The sequence below is a fragment of the Salmo salar genome, chromosome 11, assembly GCF_965601325.2.
Source record: "Salmo salar chromosome 11, fSalSal1, whole genome shotgun sequence".
NCBI lineage: Eukaryota > Metazoa > Chordata > Actinopteri > Salmoniformes > Salmonidae > Salmo > Salmo salar.
The window spans coordinates 42,929,816-42,950,018 of NC_138301.1; the positions used below are offsets into that span (position 1 = coordinate 42,929,816).

General features: G+C 45.3%; 1 protein-coding gene across 1 annotated transcript in view; it reads right to left on the bottom strand.

The window, feature by feature from the left end:
* The window catches only part of LOC106593578 (dual specificity mitogen-activated protein kinase kinase 5), a 105,060-nt gene that overhangs the window by 73,605 nt on the left and 11,252 nt on the right, over window positions 1-20,203 (bottom strand). The window contains exons 4-8 of the mRNA XM_045689584.2: window positions 12,994-13,063; window positions 11,337-11,377; window positions 6,925-6,983; window positions 5,043-5,097; window positions 270-334 (exon numbers count right to left, since the gene is read on the bottom strand). Of these exons, the coding sequence (XP_045545540.1) occupies window positions 270-334; window positions 5,043-5,097; window positions 6,925-6,983; window positions 11,337-11,377; window positions 12,994-13,063 (290 nt within the window). The remainder of the gene's footprint in view (window positions 1-269; window positions 335-5,042; window positions 5,098-6,924; window positions 6,984-11,336; window positions 11,378-12,993; window positions 13,064-20,203) is intronic.

Here is a 20,203-nt window from a genome sequence, read left to right on the forward strand (position 1 = left end):
TGTAGTTGTAAAAGTCTGGATTGTAACATGGATTGTATATGTGAGGGGGTGAGTGTACACTTTAATGAACTCAAGTGGTAACTCATATTATGTTGTTGGAATGAACAGGCAGCAGTTAAAGGGCCAGGTTCAGAGAGCTGAGATGCATCTTCTACCCTTCACTGAGAAGCCCATACTCCAACCACGGCTCTTCTCTCAACACCATTCTTATTGTTATACCTACCAGTGACGGCACGAAGGCCCACAGTAAAGTAGAGACAGGCACCTACTTGTACACGGTCCCTCCGTTTCCATGGCCAAGCTGCTCCTGGTATTGTATGTCTTGGCCATTGATCTATAGAGACACAAACAGAGATCAATACAAATAGGATAGAAGATAGAAGAGTCAATGGAGATTTAGAAAGGGAGGGAGAGAGAGAGAGAGGGAGAGGGGGAGAGAGGAATGTTACGGGAGGCCATAAACAAGGAGACCTGCGTTCAGGTCATCCCAAGTTCAGAGAGAGAGAGAGAGAGAGAGAGAGAGGGAGATGTAGAGGGAAAGAGAGAGCGAGGGAAAGAGAGAGCGAGATCAATACAACATTTGCTGTCCAATTTCTAAAAGGACAATGGCGTGTAGGGGGGCGGGTGGGGGAGGAGTGATGGAGAGTTTAATGATGATTTGTTTGCTGTCGTCGTTCCAGTCCTGTGTTGATAGAAGGTGTCAGAACGGGGTAATATAACATGGCCCCGTGTGACATGGAGGGGAGGCTGGGGGAAAGTTTCCTCCTGTCAGACTGATGGGAGGAGGGGAGGGTGTGTTACAATTCACACACACACACACACACACACACACACACACACACACACACACACACACACACACACACACACACACACACACACACACACACACACACACACACACACACACACACACACACACACACACACACACACTGCATTTACTAGCCAAAATAGAGTATACTGCTCGGAATAAAACTCACAGACAGGTGTCCATCCAGCCACTATTCTAATATTCACACAAAAAGTAATTTCACTGACAGAGGTGTTTCCATCAAACTGACTTGTTGGGAATAAAAACCTTTGTGTAATGACGTAGTGCTGATAAAAAGCAATGTGACATAACATATTCAAATAAAACACATAGAAGTTCAATGTGCTTCCATCGCATTTTAAACTCTACCGATGGTTCTGCTACAAAAGTTTTTAGATAAATAGCAAACTTGTCCGATCTGGTCTTGGCACATGCTCTCTTGGCAGATAAAGTGATCTGGTCTTGGCACATGCTCTCTTGGCAGATAAAGTGATCTGGTCTTGGCACATGCTCTCTTGGCAGATAAACTGATTTTGTCTTGACACATGCTCTCTTGGCAGATAAACTGATCTGGTCTTGGCACATGCTCTCTTGGCAGATAAAGTGATCTGGTCTTGGCACATGCTCTCTTGGCAGATAAACTGATCTGGTCTTGGCACATGCTCTCTTGGCAGATAAAGTGGATAAGCTTCATGATAAGATTAAAGATAATTTTTATTTCTCAAATGGCAGCCATGCACCATGATGTCACCAGAATAGCCTACAAATAATATCCTGAATATCCCAGATAGGCCTATTTCCTGGAAATGAATATCCCAGATAGGCCTATTTCCTGGAAATGAATATCCCAGATAGGCCTATTTCCTAGAAATGAATATCCCGGATAGGCCTATTTCCTGGAAATGAATATCCCAGACAGGCCTATTTCCTGGAAATGAATATCCCAGACAGGCCTATTTCCTGGAAATGAATATCCCGGATAGGCCTATTTCCTGGAAATGAATATCCTGGATAGGCCTATTTCCTGGGAATGAATATCCTGGATAGGCCTATTTCCTGGGAATGAATATCCTGGATAGGCCTATTTCCTGGAAATGAATATCCCGGATAGGCCTATTTCCTGGAAATGAATATCCTGGATAGGCCTATTTACTATAAATGAATATCCTGGATAGGCCTATTTCCTGGAAATGAATATCCTGGATAGGCCTATTTCCTGGAAATTAGCATCAAGCTCATCACCGCACATTCACCACCTTGAGAAGTTCATCATAACTTATTTCACCTGTAGTCAAATAAACACTTCCTGCTTTTCCACGTGGTAGCGGGAGGACAACATGATGTTGTTCTAGTAATACTGGAACATAATAGCATCTCCACCAAAATATGAAGCAGAATCTATTTCACCCACAGAAATGATCCACTCTTGTCCAACGCATTTAGTTTTGTGGACATTTCTGAAAGCTTACAGACAATTAGCTTTTTCCATCACACCTGTCGTGAGTGTTTTTATTAAGAGCCTGGTAATTCATACGCATAAAATGGTTGGATGGAAAAATGGTCCATGACAAATACAGCCTGTCTAAAAAATTGTCAGTTTCCATCAGCTTTTTATTTAGAAACCTTATACAAATTCTGCTCTCCTTCAGGACAAAACACTCTGACAACAACCCCGAGACATCCCAGTTTAACAGAGCTCTGTTGTGAGTGAGTATACAGGCTCAGTTCAAGCCTTTTTTATAAAGTCTATAGTCTAATAAAGACATGTCTTCGGCAGGCATGACGCTTGTCACTTCATCAATACCTACAACAACCCCCCACTCTCCAACACCCTTCCCATTTAAACCCCATGACAGCTATCAGATAAATATTTATATCTCATAACCTGTATTAGATAGATGCATCTGTTTGGGTGGATGGGGTAGGGGCTGGTCCTGGCTAGCAGGCTTGTCAATAGCCTGATTGTGTGGGCAGATGCTTGTTTGTGCTGCTGAGACCAGCATGATATCAAGTCAATGGCCTGCTGTCAAGGTTCATTTTGGCCAGGGGGAAAGGGGCGAATGGGACTACACTGGGGGTTAAAAATGACCCAGCACCACCTCCACCAAACAAGACCCATTGATTGGGTTACATGGGGGGGGATACTTGTCAGGTGTCAGAGAGAGCGAGAGAGAGAGAGAGAGAGAGAGAGAGAGAGAGAGAGAGAGAGAGAGAGAGACAGAGAGACAGAGACAGACAGAGAGACAAAGAGACAGAGAGACAGAGAGACAGAGAGAAAGATAGAGAGAGAGAGAGAGACAGAGACAGACAGAGAGACAGAGAGAAAGATAGAGACAAAGAGAGAGAGAGACACACAGAGAGAGAGACAAAGAGACAGAGACAGAGAGAAAGATAGAGAGAGCGACAGACAGAGAGACAAAGTGAGAGAGAGAGAGACAGACAGACAGAGACAAAGAGACAGAGAGAAAGATAGAGAGAGAGAGACAGACAAAGAGAGAGACAAAGTGAGAGAGAGAGAGAGAGAGAGAGAGAGAGAGAGACAGAGAGACAGACATAGAGAGAGAGAGACAGAGAGAGAGACAGACAGACAGAGAGAGACAGAGAGAGACAGAGAGAGAGAGAGAGACAGACAGACAGAGAGACAAAGAGACAGAGACAGAGAGAAAGATAGAGAGAGCGACAGACAGAGAGACAAAGTGAGAGAGAGAGAGACAGACAGACAGAGACAAAGAGACAGAGAGAAAGATAGAGAGAGAGAGACAGACAAAGAGAGAGACAAAGTGAGAGAGAGAGAGAGAGAGAGAGAGAGAGAGACAGAGAGACAGACATAGAGAGAGAGAGACAGAGAGAGAGACAGACAGACAGAGAGAGACAGAGAGAGACAGAGAGAGAGAGAGAGAGAGACAGACAGAGAGAGACAGAGAGAGACAGACAGAGACAGAGAGAGACAGACAGAGAGAGACAGAGAGAGAGAGAGAGAGAGACAGACAGAGAGAGACAGAGAGAGACAGACAGAGACAGACAGAGAGAGACAGAGAGAGACAGACAGACAGACAGACAGACAGACAGACAGACAGACAGACAGACAGACAGACAGACAGACAGACAGACAGACAGACAGACAGACAGACAGAGAGAGGGGGTATGGCTCCATTAAACCAATGTGTTACAGGGGACATCAGGGGAAGTGGCTGGGCTTAATTGTCTGCTTGACACACTTTGCCTGGCCTTACGTGTGTGTGTCTTAGGCAACAGCGCACAGCTAAGACAATGAATATCTATCCAGTCGGTCAGGATAAAGATCTCACCCGGGGCTGGCGGTGAAACAGGAAGTGAGCAGCAGCTTTCAGAGGAAATCAATGACCAGCCACTCAGTAGCAGGGACATGACGTGTCTTCTCCAACAGGACCAGACACTAACAGGGACATGATGTGTCTTCTATAACAGGACCAGACACTAACAGGGACATGATGTGTCTTCTATAACAGGACCAGACACTAACAGGGACATGATGTGTCTTCTATAACAGGACCAGACACTAACAGGGACATGATGTGTCTTCTATAACAGGACCAGACACTAACAGGGACATGATGTGTCTTCTATAACAGGACCAGACACTAACAGGGACATGATGTGTCTTCTATAACAGGACCAGACACTAACAGGGACATGATGTGTCTTCTATAACAGGACCAGACACTAACAGGGACATGATGTGTCTTCTATAACAGGACCAGACACTAACAGGGACATGATGTGTCTTCTATAACAGGACCAGACACTAACAGGGACATGATGTGTCTTCTCCAACAGGACCAGACACTAACAGGGACATGATGTGTCTTCTATAACAGGACCAGACACTAACAGGGACATGATGTGTCTTCTATAACAGGACCAGACACTAACAGGGACATGATGTGTCTTCTATAACAGGACCAGACACTAACAGGGACATGATGTGTCTTCTATAACAGGACCAGACACTAACAGGGACATGATGTGTCTTCTCCAACAGGACCAGACACTAACAGGGACATGATGTGTCTTCTATAACAGGACCAGACACTAACAGGGACATGATGTGTCTTCTATAACAGGACCAGACACTAACAGGACATGTGTCTTCTCCAACAGGATCTAACAGGGTGCAGGCCTAGACCCTGAGGACAGCGCCTAGTGGGAACACGTGTGTATTAGTTCAGATGGGGGAGAAATACAATACCTGTCCATTCGTCAAAATCTTCTTTAGCTCTGCGGATGACTTCTTTAGACTGGAACTGAATAATGACAACATCTGGATTCAGTCAAAAGACACAGGCTATAGAGCAAAGGTGTAATGTAGTTTGCAGTACCAGTCAAAAGTCTGGACACACCTACTCATTCAAAGGTTTTTCTTTATTTTTACTATTTTCTACATTGTAGAACAATAGTGAAGACATCAACACTATGAAATAACACATGGAATCATGTAGTAACCAAAATAAAGGGTTGAAATTAATTTTAGATTCTTCATAGCCACCCTTTGCCTTTACGACAGCTTTGCACACTCTTGGCATTCTCTCAGCCAGCTTCACCTGGAATGCTTTTCCAACATTCTTGAAGGAGTTCCCACATATGCTGAGCACTTGTTGGCTGCTTTTCTTTCACTCTGCAGTCCAACTCATCCCAAACCATCTCAATTGGGTTGAGGTCGGGTGATTGTGGAGGCCAGGTCATCTGATGCAGCACTCCAAAACTATCCTTCTTGGTCAAATAGCCCTTACACAGCCTGGAGGTGTGTTGGGTCATTGTCCTGTTGAAAAACAAATGATAGTCTAAGCGCACACTAAGCGCAAACCAGATGGGATGGCGAATCGCTGCAGAATGCTGTGGTAGCCATGCTGGTTAAGTGTGCCTTAAATTCTATCACTGACAGTGCCACCAGCAAAAGAACACCCACACCATCACACCTCCTCCTCCATGCTTCACGGGGGAACCACACATGCAGAGATCATCCGTTCACCTACTCTGCATCTCACAAAGACACGGCTGTTGGAAACAAAAATCTCAAATTTGGACTCGTCAGACCAAAGGACAGATTTCCACCGGTCTAATGTCCATTGCTCGTGTTTCTTGGCCCAAGCAAGTCTCTTCTTCTTATTGGCATCCTTTAGTAGTTGTTTCTTTGCAGCAATTCGACCATGAAGGCCTGATTCACGCAGTCTCCTCTGAACAGTTGATGTTGAGATGTGTCTGTTACTTGAACTCTGTGAAGCATTGATTTGGGCTGAAATTTCTGAGACTGGTAACTAATGAACTTATCCTCTGCAGCAGAGTTAACTCTGGGTCTTCCTTTCCTGTGGCGGTCCTCACCAGAGCCAGTTTCATCATAGCGCTTGATAGTTTTTGTGATTGCAATTGAAGAAACTTTCAAAGTTCTTGAAATTTTCCAGATTGACTGACCTTCATGCCTTAAAGTAATGATGGACTGTCATTTCTCTTTGCTTATTTGAGCTGTTTTTGCCATAATATGTACTTGGTCTTTTACAAAATAGGGCTACCTTCTGTATACCACCCCTACCTTGTCACAACACAACTGAAAGAAATTCCTGAAAGAAATTCCACAAATGAACTTAACAAGGCACACCTGTTAATTGAGATGCATTCCAGGTGACTACCTCATGGAGCTGGTTGAGAGAATGCCAAGAATGTGCAAAGCCGTCATTAAGGCAAAGGGTGGCTACTTTGAAGAATCTAAAATATATTTTGATTTGTTTAACAAATAATTCCATATGTGTTATTTCATAGTGTTGATATCTTCACTATTATTCTACAATGTAGAAAATAGTACAAGTAAAGAAAACCTTTGAATGAATAGTTGTGTCCAAACTTTTGACTGGTACTGTACATAGATACCAAGATATTCAAATACACTCTATATCTGAGAAGCACAATCATATATCCATCCACCAACCCACTCATCTATCCATCCACCCACCCATCCAGAAATTCACCCATATTTATCCATCCATCCACCCACCGGCATTTACATACACTCCCCCATCCATCCATCCCTCCTCCATCCACCCCCAGGCAGTTGGGCCTTAACCCTCCAGACTCCTCACCTATTGTTGGGCATAGAGCCAACGGCGGCGGGGGAACAGTCATTGGGCCTCGTGTTCACCTGCGGCCAAAAAGAGACAGAGACAATAAGTTGGCAAGGCCAACAGCCAGCCAGGCAGGCAGCAAGCACACAGGCCTTCTAATGAACCCATTGACTGACTCAACACAACACACTCTCTCTCGCTCTCTTTTTCTCTCAGTTCAAACTGAGGGTTAATTTACTTTTGTTAGAGAGAAAGAGAGAGAGCGGGAGAGAGAGAGTATGAGAGAGAAAGATAGAGGAGAGAGGACGAGGGAGACAGAAAAATAGAGAACGAGGGAGACGGGGAGAGAGAGAGAGAATAGAGAGAACGAGGGAGACGGCGATATAGAGGAGAGAGAACGAGGGAGACGGGGAGAGAGATAGAGGAGAGAGAACGAAGGAGACGGGGAGAGAGAGAGATAGAGGAGAGAGAACGAGGGAGACAGGGAGAGAGATAGAGGAGAGAGAACAAGGGAGACGGAGAGAGAGAGATAGAGGAGAGAGAACGAAGGAGACGGGGAGAGAGAGAGATAGAGGAGAGAGAACGAGGGAGACGGGGAGAGAGATAGAGGAGAGAGAACGAAGGAGACGGGGAGAGAGAGAAATAGAGGAGAGAGAACGAGGGAGACGGGGAGAGAGATAGAGGAGAGAGAACAAGGGAGACGGAGAGAGAGAATGAGGGAGACAGGGAGAGAGAGATAGAGGAGAGAGAACGAGGGAGACAGGGAGAGAGAACGAGGGAGACAGGGAGAGAGGGAGACGGGGAGAGAACGAGGAAGACGGAGAGAGAGAGATAGAGGAGAGAGAACGAGGGAGACAGGGAGAGAGAGATAGAGAGAGAACGAAGGAGACGGAGAGAGAGAGATAGAGGAGAGAGAACGAGGGAGACGGGGAGAGAGATAGATAGAGGAGAGAGAACGAGGGAGACGGGGAGAGAGATAGAGGAGAGAGAACAAGGGAGACGGAGAGAGAGAACGAGGGAGACAGGGAGAGAGAGATAGAGGAGAGAGAACGAGGGAGACAGGGAGAGAGGGAGACGGGGAGAGAACGAGGAAGACGGAGAGAGAGAGATAGAGGAGAGAGAATGAGGGAGACAGGGAGAGAGATAGAGGAGAGAGAACGAGGGAGACGGAGATATAGAGGAGAGAGAACGAGGGAGACGGGGAGAGAGATAGAGGAGAGAGAACGAAGGAGACGGGGAGAGAGAGAGATAGAGGAGAGAGAACGAGGGAGACGGGGAGAGAGATAGAGGAGAGAGAACAAGGGAGAAGGAGAGAGAGAACGAGGGAGACAGGGAGAGAGAGATAGAGGAGAGAGAACGAGGGAGACAGGGAGAGAGGGAGACGGGGAGAGAACGAGGAAGACGGAGAGAGAGAGATAGAGGAGAGAGAACGAGGGAGACAGGGAGAGAGAGATAGAGGAGAGAGAACGAAGGAGACGGAGAGAGAGAGATAGAGGAGAGAGAACGAGGGAGACGGGGAGAGAGATAGAGGAGAGAGAACAAGGGAGACGGAGAGAGAGAACGAGGGAGACAGGGAGAGAGAGATAGAGGAGAGAGAACGAGGGAGACAGGGAGAGAGGGAGACGGGGAGAGAACGAGGAAGACGGAGAGAGAGAGATAGAGGAGAGAGAACGAGGGAGACAGGGAGAGAGAGATAGAGGAGAGAGAACGAGGGAGACGGAGATATAGAGGAGAGAGAACGAGGGAGACGGGGAGAGAGAGATAGAGGAGAGAGAACGAGGGAGACGGGGAGAGAGAGATAGAGGAGAGAGAATGAAGGAGACGGAGAGAGAGAGGAGAGAGAACGAGGGAGACAGGGAGAGAGAGATAGAGGAGAGAGAACGAAGGAGACGGAGAGAGAGAGATAGAGGAGAGAGAACGAGGGAGACGGGGAGAGAGAGAGATAGAGGAGAGAGAACGAGGGAGACAGGGAGAGAGATAGAGGAGAGAGAACAAGGGAGACGGAGAGAGAGAACGAGGGAGACAGGGAGAGAGAGATAGAGGAGAGAGAACGAGGGAGACAGGGAGAGAGATAGAGGAGAGAGAACGAGGGAGACGGAGATATAGAGGAGAGAGAACGAAGGAGACGGAGAGAGAGAGATAGAGGAGAGAGAACGAGGGAGACAGGGAGAGAGAGAGAGATAGAGGAGAGAGAACGAGGGAGACAGGGAGAGAGAGAGATAGAGGAGAGAGAACGAGGGAGACAGGGAGAGAGATAGAGGAGAGAGAACAAGGGAGACGGAGAGAGAGAACGAGGGAGACAGGGAGAGAGAGAGAGAGAGGAGAGAGAACAAGGGAGACAGGGAGAGAGATAGAGGAGAGAGAACAAGGGAGACGGAGAGAGAGAACGAGGGAGACAGGGAGAGAGAGATAGAGGAGAGAGAACGAGGGAGACTGGGAGAGAGGGAGACGGTGAGAGAACGAGGAAGACGGAGAGAGAGAGATAGAGGAGAGAGAACGAGGGAGACAGGGAGAGAGATAGAGGAGAGAGAACGAGGGAGATGGAGATATAGAGGAGAGAGAACGAGGGAGACGGGGAGAGAGAAAGATAGAGGAGAGAGAACAAGGGAGGCAGGGGAGAGAGAGAGAGAGAGAGAGGAGAGAGAACAAGGGAGACAGGGAGAGAGATAAAGAGAACGAGGGAGACCGGGAGAGAGAGAGGAGAGAGAACAAGGGAGACAGGGAGAGAGAGAGGAGAGAGAACAAGGGAGATAGGGAGAGAGAGAGGAGAGAGAACAAGGGAGACGGAGAGAGAGGAGAGAGAACAAGGGAGACAGGGAGAGAGAGAGGAGAGAGAACGAGGGAGACAGGGAGAGAGAGAGGAGAGAGAACGAGGGAGACAGGGAGAGAGAGAGAGAGATAGAGGAGAGAGAACGAGGGAGACAGGGAGAGAGAGAGATAGAGGAGAGAGAACGAGGGAGACAGGGAGAGAGAGAGATAGAGGAGAGAGAACGAGGGAGACCGGAAGAGAGAGAGAGATAGAGGAGAGAGAACGAGGGAGACAGGGAGAGAGAGAGATAGAGGAGAGAGAACGAGGGAGACCGGGAGAGAGAGAGATAGAGGAGAGAGAGAGAAGAGAGGAAGAGAGAGGGTGGCAGTGTGTGTAGTGGTGGTACAGAAATGAACATAATGACGACTATGGGAGGAGCATGGATGAAAAAAGGGATTGAAAGATTCACATTAGGGGGAAAAGTACCATCTCTCTAGGACATTCTTTCCAGCTCTGCATGGGTATGGTAGGGTTTTTACACAGAAGACCCAGCACACCCGGATTCAACCCAGGTTGAACAAAAGAGAAACAAGAGGGAAAACGGGGTGGTCGTTCTAAAAATAACTTGTTTAATTGAGGTCCACAGGTCACCGTGTTTGGTCCACTAAGGCAGGGATTCTCCCTTTAATTAGTGCCCAGAGAAGACCTGATTTAAATGTTCCTCCTCATTTTCTAAAGCCAATTCATTTGAGATGAAATATTATCAAAGGGTTTCAACATCATCTAGGGAGAAACAAACATTTGACCTTAAAAGAGATTCCCCATCAAAACATTGTCAACAGGAACCCTTGTCATATGTGTTAAATAAAATAAAGGTATGGTGATTTCAGCATTTCCAGGGAAGCCCAGCCCTACGATTAAAACACAACGCAATGTAGTCTCATTAGAATGGAACATGGATTTAACAATGACCTAGAGACAGGGTTGTCAGCTTGGTTAACCCATTTAAGACATTGTAATTAGCAGAAAGGTTTCAATAGCTAACATATGAGCAGAACATGGAGATGGAGTGTCTGGGGTGTTTCTGAATGGGGGTTCTGGGTAATGACCATTTCATGGTCGGGTGTAAAAGCCTTTCCTCCGTGGTGCTGCTTGACTTGACTTGGTCTAACCCTGCTCATCTTCAACATCCAATCAGATGTGTGAAAATTGAGGGGACCATGATGCTTTGGGGGGCAGCTTAGAATATAATACCCTGCTCTTAGCCGCCCATCAGAGTAACCAAATGAGTACTGGGAGCTGAGGAAGGAGAGAGAGAGAGAGAGAGAGAGAGAGAGAGAGAGAGAGAGACAGAGAGAGAGACAGAAAGAGACAGAGAGAGACACAGAGAGACACAGAGAGAGAGAGAAAGAGAAAGAGAGAGAAAGAGAGAGAGAGAAAGAGAGAGAGAGAAAGAGAGAGAGAGAGAGAGAGAGAGAGAGAGAGAGAGAGAGAGAGAGAGAGAGAGGAATACAGCCACACATCTACATATATAAATACAAAGCGGAGAGAGGGTGTGTGTGTGTGTGTGAGAGAGAGAAAGAGAACCTTGACTTCAATTGACATTTCAATAAGTGGAACACAGCGTTACCAATCCATTTCGCCCCAACTTTTCTCCTGAAACAATTATTGAGATGGGTACCTTCAGGCCATGTATGTTCCGGATCCCTGGAGTCTTGCCGGCTGAAACAGTAATTGACTAAATTTTAGAACACATCACAGGGCCATTTACAAATGGTGCTGAAAAGGAATCGTTTAAAAAGGCGAAATGAGGGTGAATCTGAAATTAGCTGTGCAGAAAAATGATTGAGATGTGGCTCTGGAGACCGGGAGAGAGAGGGGAATTAGGAAAACTGTTTTTTTTCAGGCTCTGTTTATAAATGGGTTGCTGCTTGGCTGGAGGTGTGGAGGACTAGTAACAGACATTTGTAGTTATGCTCCGTTTCAGTTACACATATGCGGCTTGATGGTGAAGTGAAGCAACACTTGTACTATATGAATACATGGGCTGTGGGGAAGTATGTTCAAACAGTCTTTTCCAAGACAAATAGGTTCTATTTATACACTGTACATAAACATACTCCAAGTATTCAATAGAGCAGAGGTATTCAAGCCTGCTGGCTTTCTGTTCTACCTGCTGATTAACTACACACCCACCTAGTGAACCAGGTCTAAATCAGTCCTTGATTACAGGGGAACAATGAAAACATGCAGTGGAACTGGTGTTGAGGTCAGAGCTGAGTTTGAGGACAATAGAGCATTGTGTAATATCCTAACTCTTATCAACTGTGAACAAGACCACAGTGACAAGCAAGGAAAAACTCAGTGTTTCATTGGTGAAACAGAACACACATGAACAACTCTTTCTTTCTTAGTTGTGAAAACATTTAGAAAACGTAGAAAATCACAAATGGAACATCAAATGAATTAGAGCTTTAGTGAGTTTTAGAGACGAAGCCACTGCACATTTTCCTCAACACAATACCATTAAAGTCTATGTTAAAGGCTCTGTCAATTTTGATTGATTGTTTTTGCAGTGGCTGTGTTGATTCTTTCCACTCATGGGCACCCACAGTTCTCTAGTCCTCTACCCAGCACCCAGCCACTCTCTCCCCAGCACCCAGTCTCCCTCTCTCGCCCCAGTCTCCCTCTCTCGCCCCAGCACCCAGTCTCTCTCTCGCCCCAGCACCCAGTCTCTCTCTCACCCCGGCACCCAGTCTCTCTCTCACCCCAGAACCCAGTCTATCTCTCGCCCCAGCACCTAGTCTCTCTCTCGCCCCAGAACCCAGTCTCTCTCTCACCCCAGAACCCAGTCTCTCTCTCACCCCAGAACCCAGTCTCTCTCTCACCCCGGCACCCAGTCTCTCTCTCACCCCGGCACCCAGTCTCTCTCTCACCCCAGAACCCAGTCTATCTCTCGCCCCAGCACCCAGTCTCTCTCTCGCCCCAGAACCCAGTCTCTCTCTCACCCCAGCACCCAGTCTCTCTCTCGCCCCAGCACCCAGTCTCTCTCTCGCCCCAGAACCCAGTCTCTATCTCGCCCCAGAACCCAGTCTCTATCTCTCCCCAGAACCCAGTCTCTATCTCACCCCAGAAGCCAGTCTCGCTCTCACCCCAGAACCCAGTCTCTATCTCACCCCAGAAGCCAGTCTCTATCTCGCCCCAGAACCCAGTCTCTCTCTCGCCCCAGAACCCAGTCTCTCTACACAGCCAACATCCCTCCCCATCAATGAACTGTGATCTCGTCACAGAGCTTAGAAAACTAAGTTTGTAGTGCTCAGAACACAGACACAACATACCTCGAGGAAATATCTGGAGAGGCTCAGGCAGTAGGCCATTCATCCGCTGCTCCTTCACATTATTGCAGTACTGAGGAGAGAAAGGAAGAGATACCCAATAATCATCAGTGAGGAAGAGGAGGATAGAGAACGTAAATCCTTTTTAACCAAATGTTTTATCAACACCAGGGTGGTGAGAAGAGCATAGTCTACAACAAACACATGCTGTGTTGACAGCTGCTGCAGGTACAGTCTAGTGCCCTGTGGGCTAGTTCAGGAACGGCTGTAGCATCAACCTTCTCCTCTCCAGGTCATCAGCTCACCGTACAGTCAGTTAGACCCTGTTGGGATCTCTCACACACACACACACACACACACACACACACACACACACACACACACACACACACACACACACACACACACACACACACACACACACACACACACACACACACACACACACACACACCTTGGAGACTCCTGCCAAAGCAACATTGCAATTCATGTTTCAGTTAACTAAACCATCTGTTAAAAAATGTGCATGTGAGTGTGTGTTTAACCCCACCCCCTTCTTTGGAGGTTTGAGACCTTTGTAAATGTCAATAGAGGCCTTGTCCCTGACAATCAGGCCCATAAGGCCTTGTCCCTGACAATCAGGCCCATAAGGCCTTGTCCCTGACAATCAGGCCCATAAGGCCTTGTCCCTGACAATCAGGCCCATAAGCACAGACGCAGATGGATAATTGCAGGGGGTGGCTAGAAATGTGTGTGACAGATTAAGGCTCAGTTTTTCCATGAGTCAGTCAGTGTATAAAAACCTAACAAACTCTGATGTTTATACATTTCCTTTCTAGTATAGATGTGCATATCACTGTAGATATTTAAATGTAGATGGGCAGGGCCAGCTTGGAATCAGAATGGATCTGAACGGCTCCCCAAGAGGCACAGCTGTTATTAAAAGGCCTATTTATCACTGTCAGCCTCTCCTCAGGTCCCATCCCTCCACTTGCCCTCCGGTGTTGTCACTAGGCTGAACAGGAACAATAGGACTAACACAGCAACATGCTCTCTCTCTCTCTCACACACTTTCACACACACCTTTAATTTTCCACTCTGCTACCCTATTGATTAAGACCGCAACAATTACCACCTAATCTTTTAAAAGGTGTATTAAAAGACATTCCCCTTTGTTGGCCAATAACTAAACAGCGTCGGATCACAAATACCATCGCTCAGCCTAGGGGGACAGGGGAGAGAGAGAAGAGAGAGGGGAGAGAGAAGAGAGAGAGGAGAGAGAGAGAGGAGAGAGAGAGGGGAGAGAGCGCAGGCCCAGGCTGCAGGAAGCTCATCATCATTAGCAGACGAGGAGGGGGAACAAGAGAGCACGGGATGCAATTAGGGCTGCTACCTCCGGGGGCATATGATAGGAGGAGGGGAATGAGGTCACGTGGTAGACGAGCTGACACGGGTCAGGCTTTAACTTTCACAACGGCGGCTCCAAGCCATTCAAGGTGCCGAGCAATGATTAGAGTTGCCTGGAAGACTGGCTTGTCTCACAGGACTCGCATACCAAAGGATGTGTTTTTTTATTTATTTTTTGTCTGGCTTTCAAAATAAAAGTCCTTAGAGAGTCATACACAGAAGATGGTTTAAGATTGACATGATGCTAATTAATTGATAGGTGCATATCAAATTCAAGGGTAGGGCTGGCACAATTACCGTATAATTGTGTAACCGACGGTTATGGGTGAAGACCGTCATAACCATTTGAAGAACAGCTGACTGAAGACGGGACGGCCAGGCTTTGGTGTGGTTGAGTCCGTTCCTGTGGTAACATGGACTTTTAACAATGTGATGGAACTTTGTTGCTCCTTGATTTTGTAGCGAACAAGTCTTGGGTTGCCTAGACAACAATCCTCTCCCTGCAGCAGCAGCAGCACACATAGAAATATAATAAATAGAACAGGCTTGGAACCTCTAACTCTGGCAATTTGACTGGTAAACTCATGAGTACACTGGCGATGGCTGGTATTATGACGCAATAATTGCCATGGTAATGTAGAATGTTAATTTAAATGATGTTAACTGATGTGGCTCATACAATAGAAGGTATTATTTCAGTTAAGTTGAATCAACAAATCACAGCACATATTGATGGACACACTTCCTGCTTTGCTCCTCAAAATGGCACCTGGCCCACATTATGCCATTATTGACTTGATGCCTGTTCTATTAATGATATATCTATGGCAGCACACAGGAGCTGAGGAAAGGAGAAAATGTGTGTTTTTTGCTATGAGACCAATTACAGCCATCTAGAGTTCCATGACCGTCACAGCCCTGTTAAAGTGTTTTAGATGATTTGTTTGGCCTTTTAAATGACAATTATATGAGATGAAATGGATTAAATGGTAGTTCATCACTCCTACTCTGAAACAGTGTTGAGGATAGGTACCTAATGAATTTCCCCCCCTTACGCACCTAATACATTGGCCTCTGTTAATTCATATTCATTTTGCACAATGGCTATCCAGTCATCTGGAATTAACGACAGCCAGGCAGAATGCACCTGGGTCTCTACGGAGGCCAAACGGCCATAGCAGCCAACCAAAGAAGCCCATATGCTTGAATATGAATACAAATGGATTGCTGAAATGCATAACCCTTGCATAAGACGCCCGGGAAGCTTGCCTCGCATATATTATATACCTGTATTACAATTTTTCCTGGCAATCAGCAGCTTTTCGCCAGACACGCTCGTCCCGAGAGGAGCAGAAAGCCATTATAGGGGGCCCGAATTCCTTTACCGAGAGATTGGAGATTTGTTGTGCAGCATCTGAAAATATGTGGACGAAGCAATGTGTTTTTGTGTCAGTGGCGGTGGGGAATGTTGTGTCGTATGAAAGCAAATATTTGAGTGAGTTTGGAGATGTGAAACATAGAAGTGGAGCAGGTAAGGTGGGATTCAGCCAATAACACACACCAACCAGGCGATAGAGCTAATCTGTGTGATTATGTTCCTGCTGAGATGAAATTAGCTCTTTCATTGATGAACAGCCACTATGATAGAGAACTATTGAAAGCCACTTGTGTTAAGGGCGAAAACACCAATTCATCGCATTTCACAAAGATTTACTGCATCTCAAGAGTAAATGTATCACATAACTTGACAAAAGAAGTAAAACCACTTGATTTCTTCATGATATATCTCATTCACTTCCCTCAGTGATGAGCCTCATCTTTGCAGTCTGTCTGCTAGTGTCATTGTAGCGCTCAAAGTCAACTGCCAGACTTATGGTGAATTCAAATGATCCATAATGGCTGAATCAGTCAGGGTCAAACGTCTCCAATAAAACTCTATTAACTTCCCACCTCTGCTAGCGTCCATCTTAAACCATGTGTACACTTGGCGAGGTTTAAGTGCCCAAACGGTCCACACAAATAGCTCATCCTGCCACACCAATATTTCTGCTCAACTTCCTCCTCAAACACAAACTACCTTGCACCGGCTCTATGCACACTCAAGACTCTACCAACACATACTACACTGACACCACACACACACACACACACACTTACTTTCAGGTAGGCTGCTGCTACTCTGTTTATTATTACCCACATGTAGATACTGTATTACCTAAACTACCTGGTACCCCTCCACATTGACTCAGTACGGGTACTCCTTATAGCCTCATTATTACCTAAACTACCTGGTACCCCTGCACATGGACTCAGTACTGGTACTCCTTATATATAGCCTCATTATTGTTTTAATTCTGCTTCCTTTATTTGTCCTCCTTTTTAACTCTACACTGTTGAGAATGGTCTCATAAGTAAGCATTTCATTGTAAAAAGTCTATACCTGTTGTATTCGGCGCATTTGACCAATACAACTTCATTTGGTTTGATTTGATTTGTGGGAGAAAATAGTAAAAAAAGTATCCCCTGAGGGTGAGGGACTTGTATATCAATCAAGGCAAGGTCAATATGTTTCCCGTCGTCCCTCTCACTACAGCTCGACACCACTACAGCTGTCTAGGCCACTCTGCCCGTTCAATCAGCTTCACACTAGCACCAGCAAACCCTGGGATAGCCAATGATACCCAATGACAACAAAGCATCCAAGACGAAGGAGTAATAAAGGCGCTGAAACAGAGGGAATTCAGCCTGTGGCTACAGCGCCATCATTGTAAGCTGATGGGGGGTAAAAGACATCCCCAGATGAAGAGTAGATTTTGACAAATATTCTCCGCCCAGGGGGGCCTGCTTTTTAATGAGGCGAAACTTTAAGTACTGAATAATAAATAATAAAAATGGATAGTTCATTTAGCTTTTCAGTGTACCTCGTGAAGAAGCCCATTACAAGTCATTACTCTTAATGTCCGTGATGTGAACAGTAACTATGAAGGAAGATGGTAACATCACGCGGGGGAGGGGGAAGCTGGTGGGGGGACTTGAAAAGTAAATCAACAAGACAAAAAAACAGGAGAGATGTGTTCCAAACACAAGTATAGCCTCTATTCAACAGATAGGTTTCTATAGTCTACATAACACATTTGAGTGTACTGTTACTTCATCAACATGAAGGCATAGATGTATAGGGTACATACGTCCATGAGGCATTTTAAATGGGTATACAAAGCCTCACTTCTCTCTCCATTTGAGCTCAAACTCTGAAGTAAAACGTGTTGACATGTCTAATTCCCTTCATAACCTTGGTGAAGTCAATAACATATCTTTATTTTTTTATTGTTGTCACTCTTTTGCCTAAACCCGGTCCAATGCAGAGGACTGAAGGTTGGCGGCACTTGCCAAAAAGGTCACATGTTACCATGACTACACCGATTGGCACATCAGACAGGTGCGATTCCACGTTAGCGGGAGTGGAAAATATTTTTGTTATGTTCTGGTAATTCTCACATAGGAACTTCATTAGGAGGAAGGATGTTTGATATGTTTTTTTTACATTTTGTATTTAATAAGAAAATCATGATGAAAGTGGCCATTGTATAGACCTATACATGCTTCCTGTAAGACCTCAGGATCTATGAACCGTACATGTTGGTGGCTTTATACTCCATATAGTGTGCTCTAACAAATGTCCCCATTCGGAAATAAAAATGGCCACATTCATTTATTTAAAATGTAAATCTCAAAAGTGCCCTTTTTGATTTTGCCGAAATATTTATATTATTTTATGTTGAATAAATGTGCATAAGAATGAGGATATACTCCATATGTTAAAGCAGACTATAAGGAGTGTAACATGTATGGTTCATGGATCATAAGGTCTTACAGGGGGATTGTAAAGGTTTAAAAAGGGTTTACAACGGCCACATTCATCAGGATTTTCTCAAACGTGGCACAAATGTAAAAAAAATAAATTAAAACACGTCAGACATCCTTCCTCCCAACGAAGTTTCTATGTAAGAATTGCTAGAACAATCCTAGATAGTAAAAATATGTTCTGCTCCTGCTGGGGTGGAATCGCCCACATACAGTGCTTTGTTGTAGGAGACAGAAAGGCAGAAATATGTAGAGTTACTTGTCATCTTTACCAGTCTGCTTAGCAATGAGCACACTGTGGCCCTGGGTGAAAAGATATGCCGTAATAGATTTTTAATAGCTTCCCCCCTTCAACAAAAAACACTCAATAGCGGAGTGAAAAAGAAGGTTATAATTGCTGCCTCAATGGTATACCGGGGTCAGTAATTATATTTACTTTATTCCATTTTTAACAATTCTTCAACAGGAGATCATTTATTTTCCAAATGCAGTGTTATTTTCAATCTTTGGCCATAGAAACACTCATTCAACACAAAGGCTGTCATCTCAATCAAAAACACCCACACCAGAAAATAGACTTTTTAGGGGGTTTCATTTGCATTTTTATTTGTCAATGTAACTTTAATTAGTCTATATCATATCATGTTACTGTTCATTTGTATTTTTTTAAAGGATGTGAAAGGAAACGTAATTACAAGTTGGGACCTCTGTAAATACCAGAAGAACTCAGCTCACCTCTGCAACGTCCACAAGGTTCACCCCTAAAATGTAAACGGTTACACCAACTTTTGTTATTAATGTTGATGTGTCATAAACAATTACTGTCTTACTTGTGTACGTTACTTCTGAACGTTACTTGTGAACGCTACTTGTGAACGCTACTTCTGAACGTTACTTGTGTACTGGACCAAAAACTAAAATGCAGGAGAAAACACTTCAATGATTTGTCCTTCTTGATTATAACACTTGGCACAAGGAAAACCCACACCTAGACTAAACATCCCCTTAGTCAGGTAAACTGTTGTTATAGGAGTGTAGTCAGGTAAACTGTTGTTACAGGAGTGTAGTCAGGTAAACTGTTGTTACGGCAGTGTAGTCAGGTAAACTGTTGTTACGGCAGTGTAGTCAGGTAAACTGTTGTTACGGCAGTGTAGTCAGGTAAACTGTTGTTACGGAAGTGTAGTCAGGTAAACTGTTGTTACGGCAGTGTAGTCAGGTAAACTGTTGTTACGGCAGTGTAGTCAGGTAAACTGTTGTTACGGCAGTGTAGTCAGGTAACTGTTGTTACGGCAGTGTAGTCAGGTAAACTGTTGTTACGGCAGTGTAGTCAGGGCTCTAACTCCTCTAGCTCCACAATGAAATAGGGTGCAGGCCAGGCAGCAGGCTGTTAGCCAGCCTGCTAGTTTAGTGGACTCTGCCACTAGCACAGTCAGTGTAGTCAGCTCAGCTTTCCCCATTGAGACCGTGTCTGTGCCTCGATCTAGGTTGGGCAAAATTAAAGATGGCGGTGTTCGCTTTAGCAATCTCACTAGTATAAAGACCTCCTCCATTCCTGCCATTATTGAAAGAGATTGTGATACCTCACATCTCAAAATTGGGTTACTTAATGTTAGATCCCTCACTTCCAAGGCAGTTATAGTCAATGAACTAATCACTGATCATAATCTTGATGTGATTGGCCTGACTGAAACATGGCTTAAGCCTGATGAATTTACTGTGTTAAATGAGGCCTCACCCCCTGGTTACACTAGTGACCATACCCCCCGTGCATCCGGCAAAGGCGGAGGTGTTGCTAACATTTATGATAGCAAATTTAAATTTACAAAAAAAAAACAATGACGTTTTCGTCTTTTGAGCTTCTAGTCATGAAATCTATGCAGCCTACTCAATCACTTTTTATAGCTACTGTTTACAGGCCTCCTGGGCCATATGCAGTGTTCCT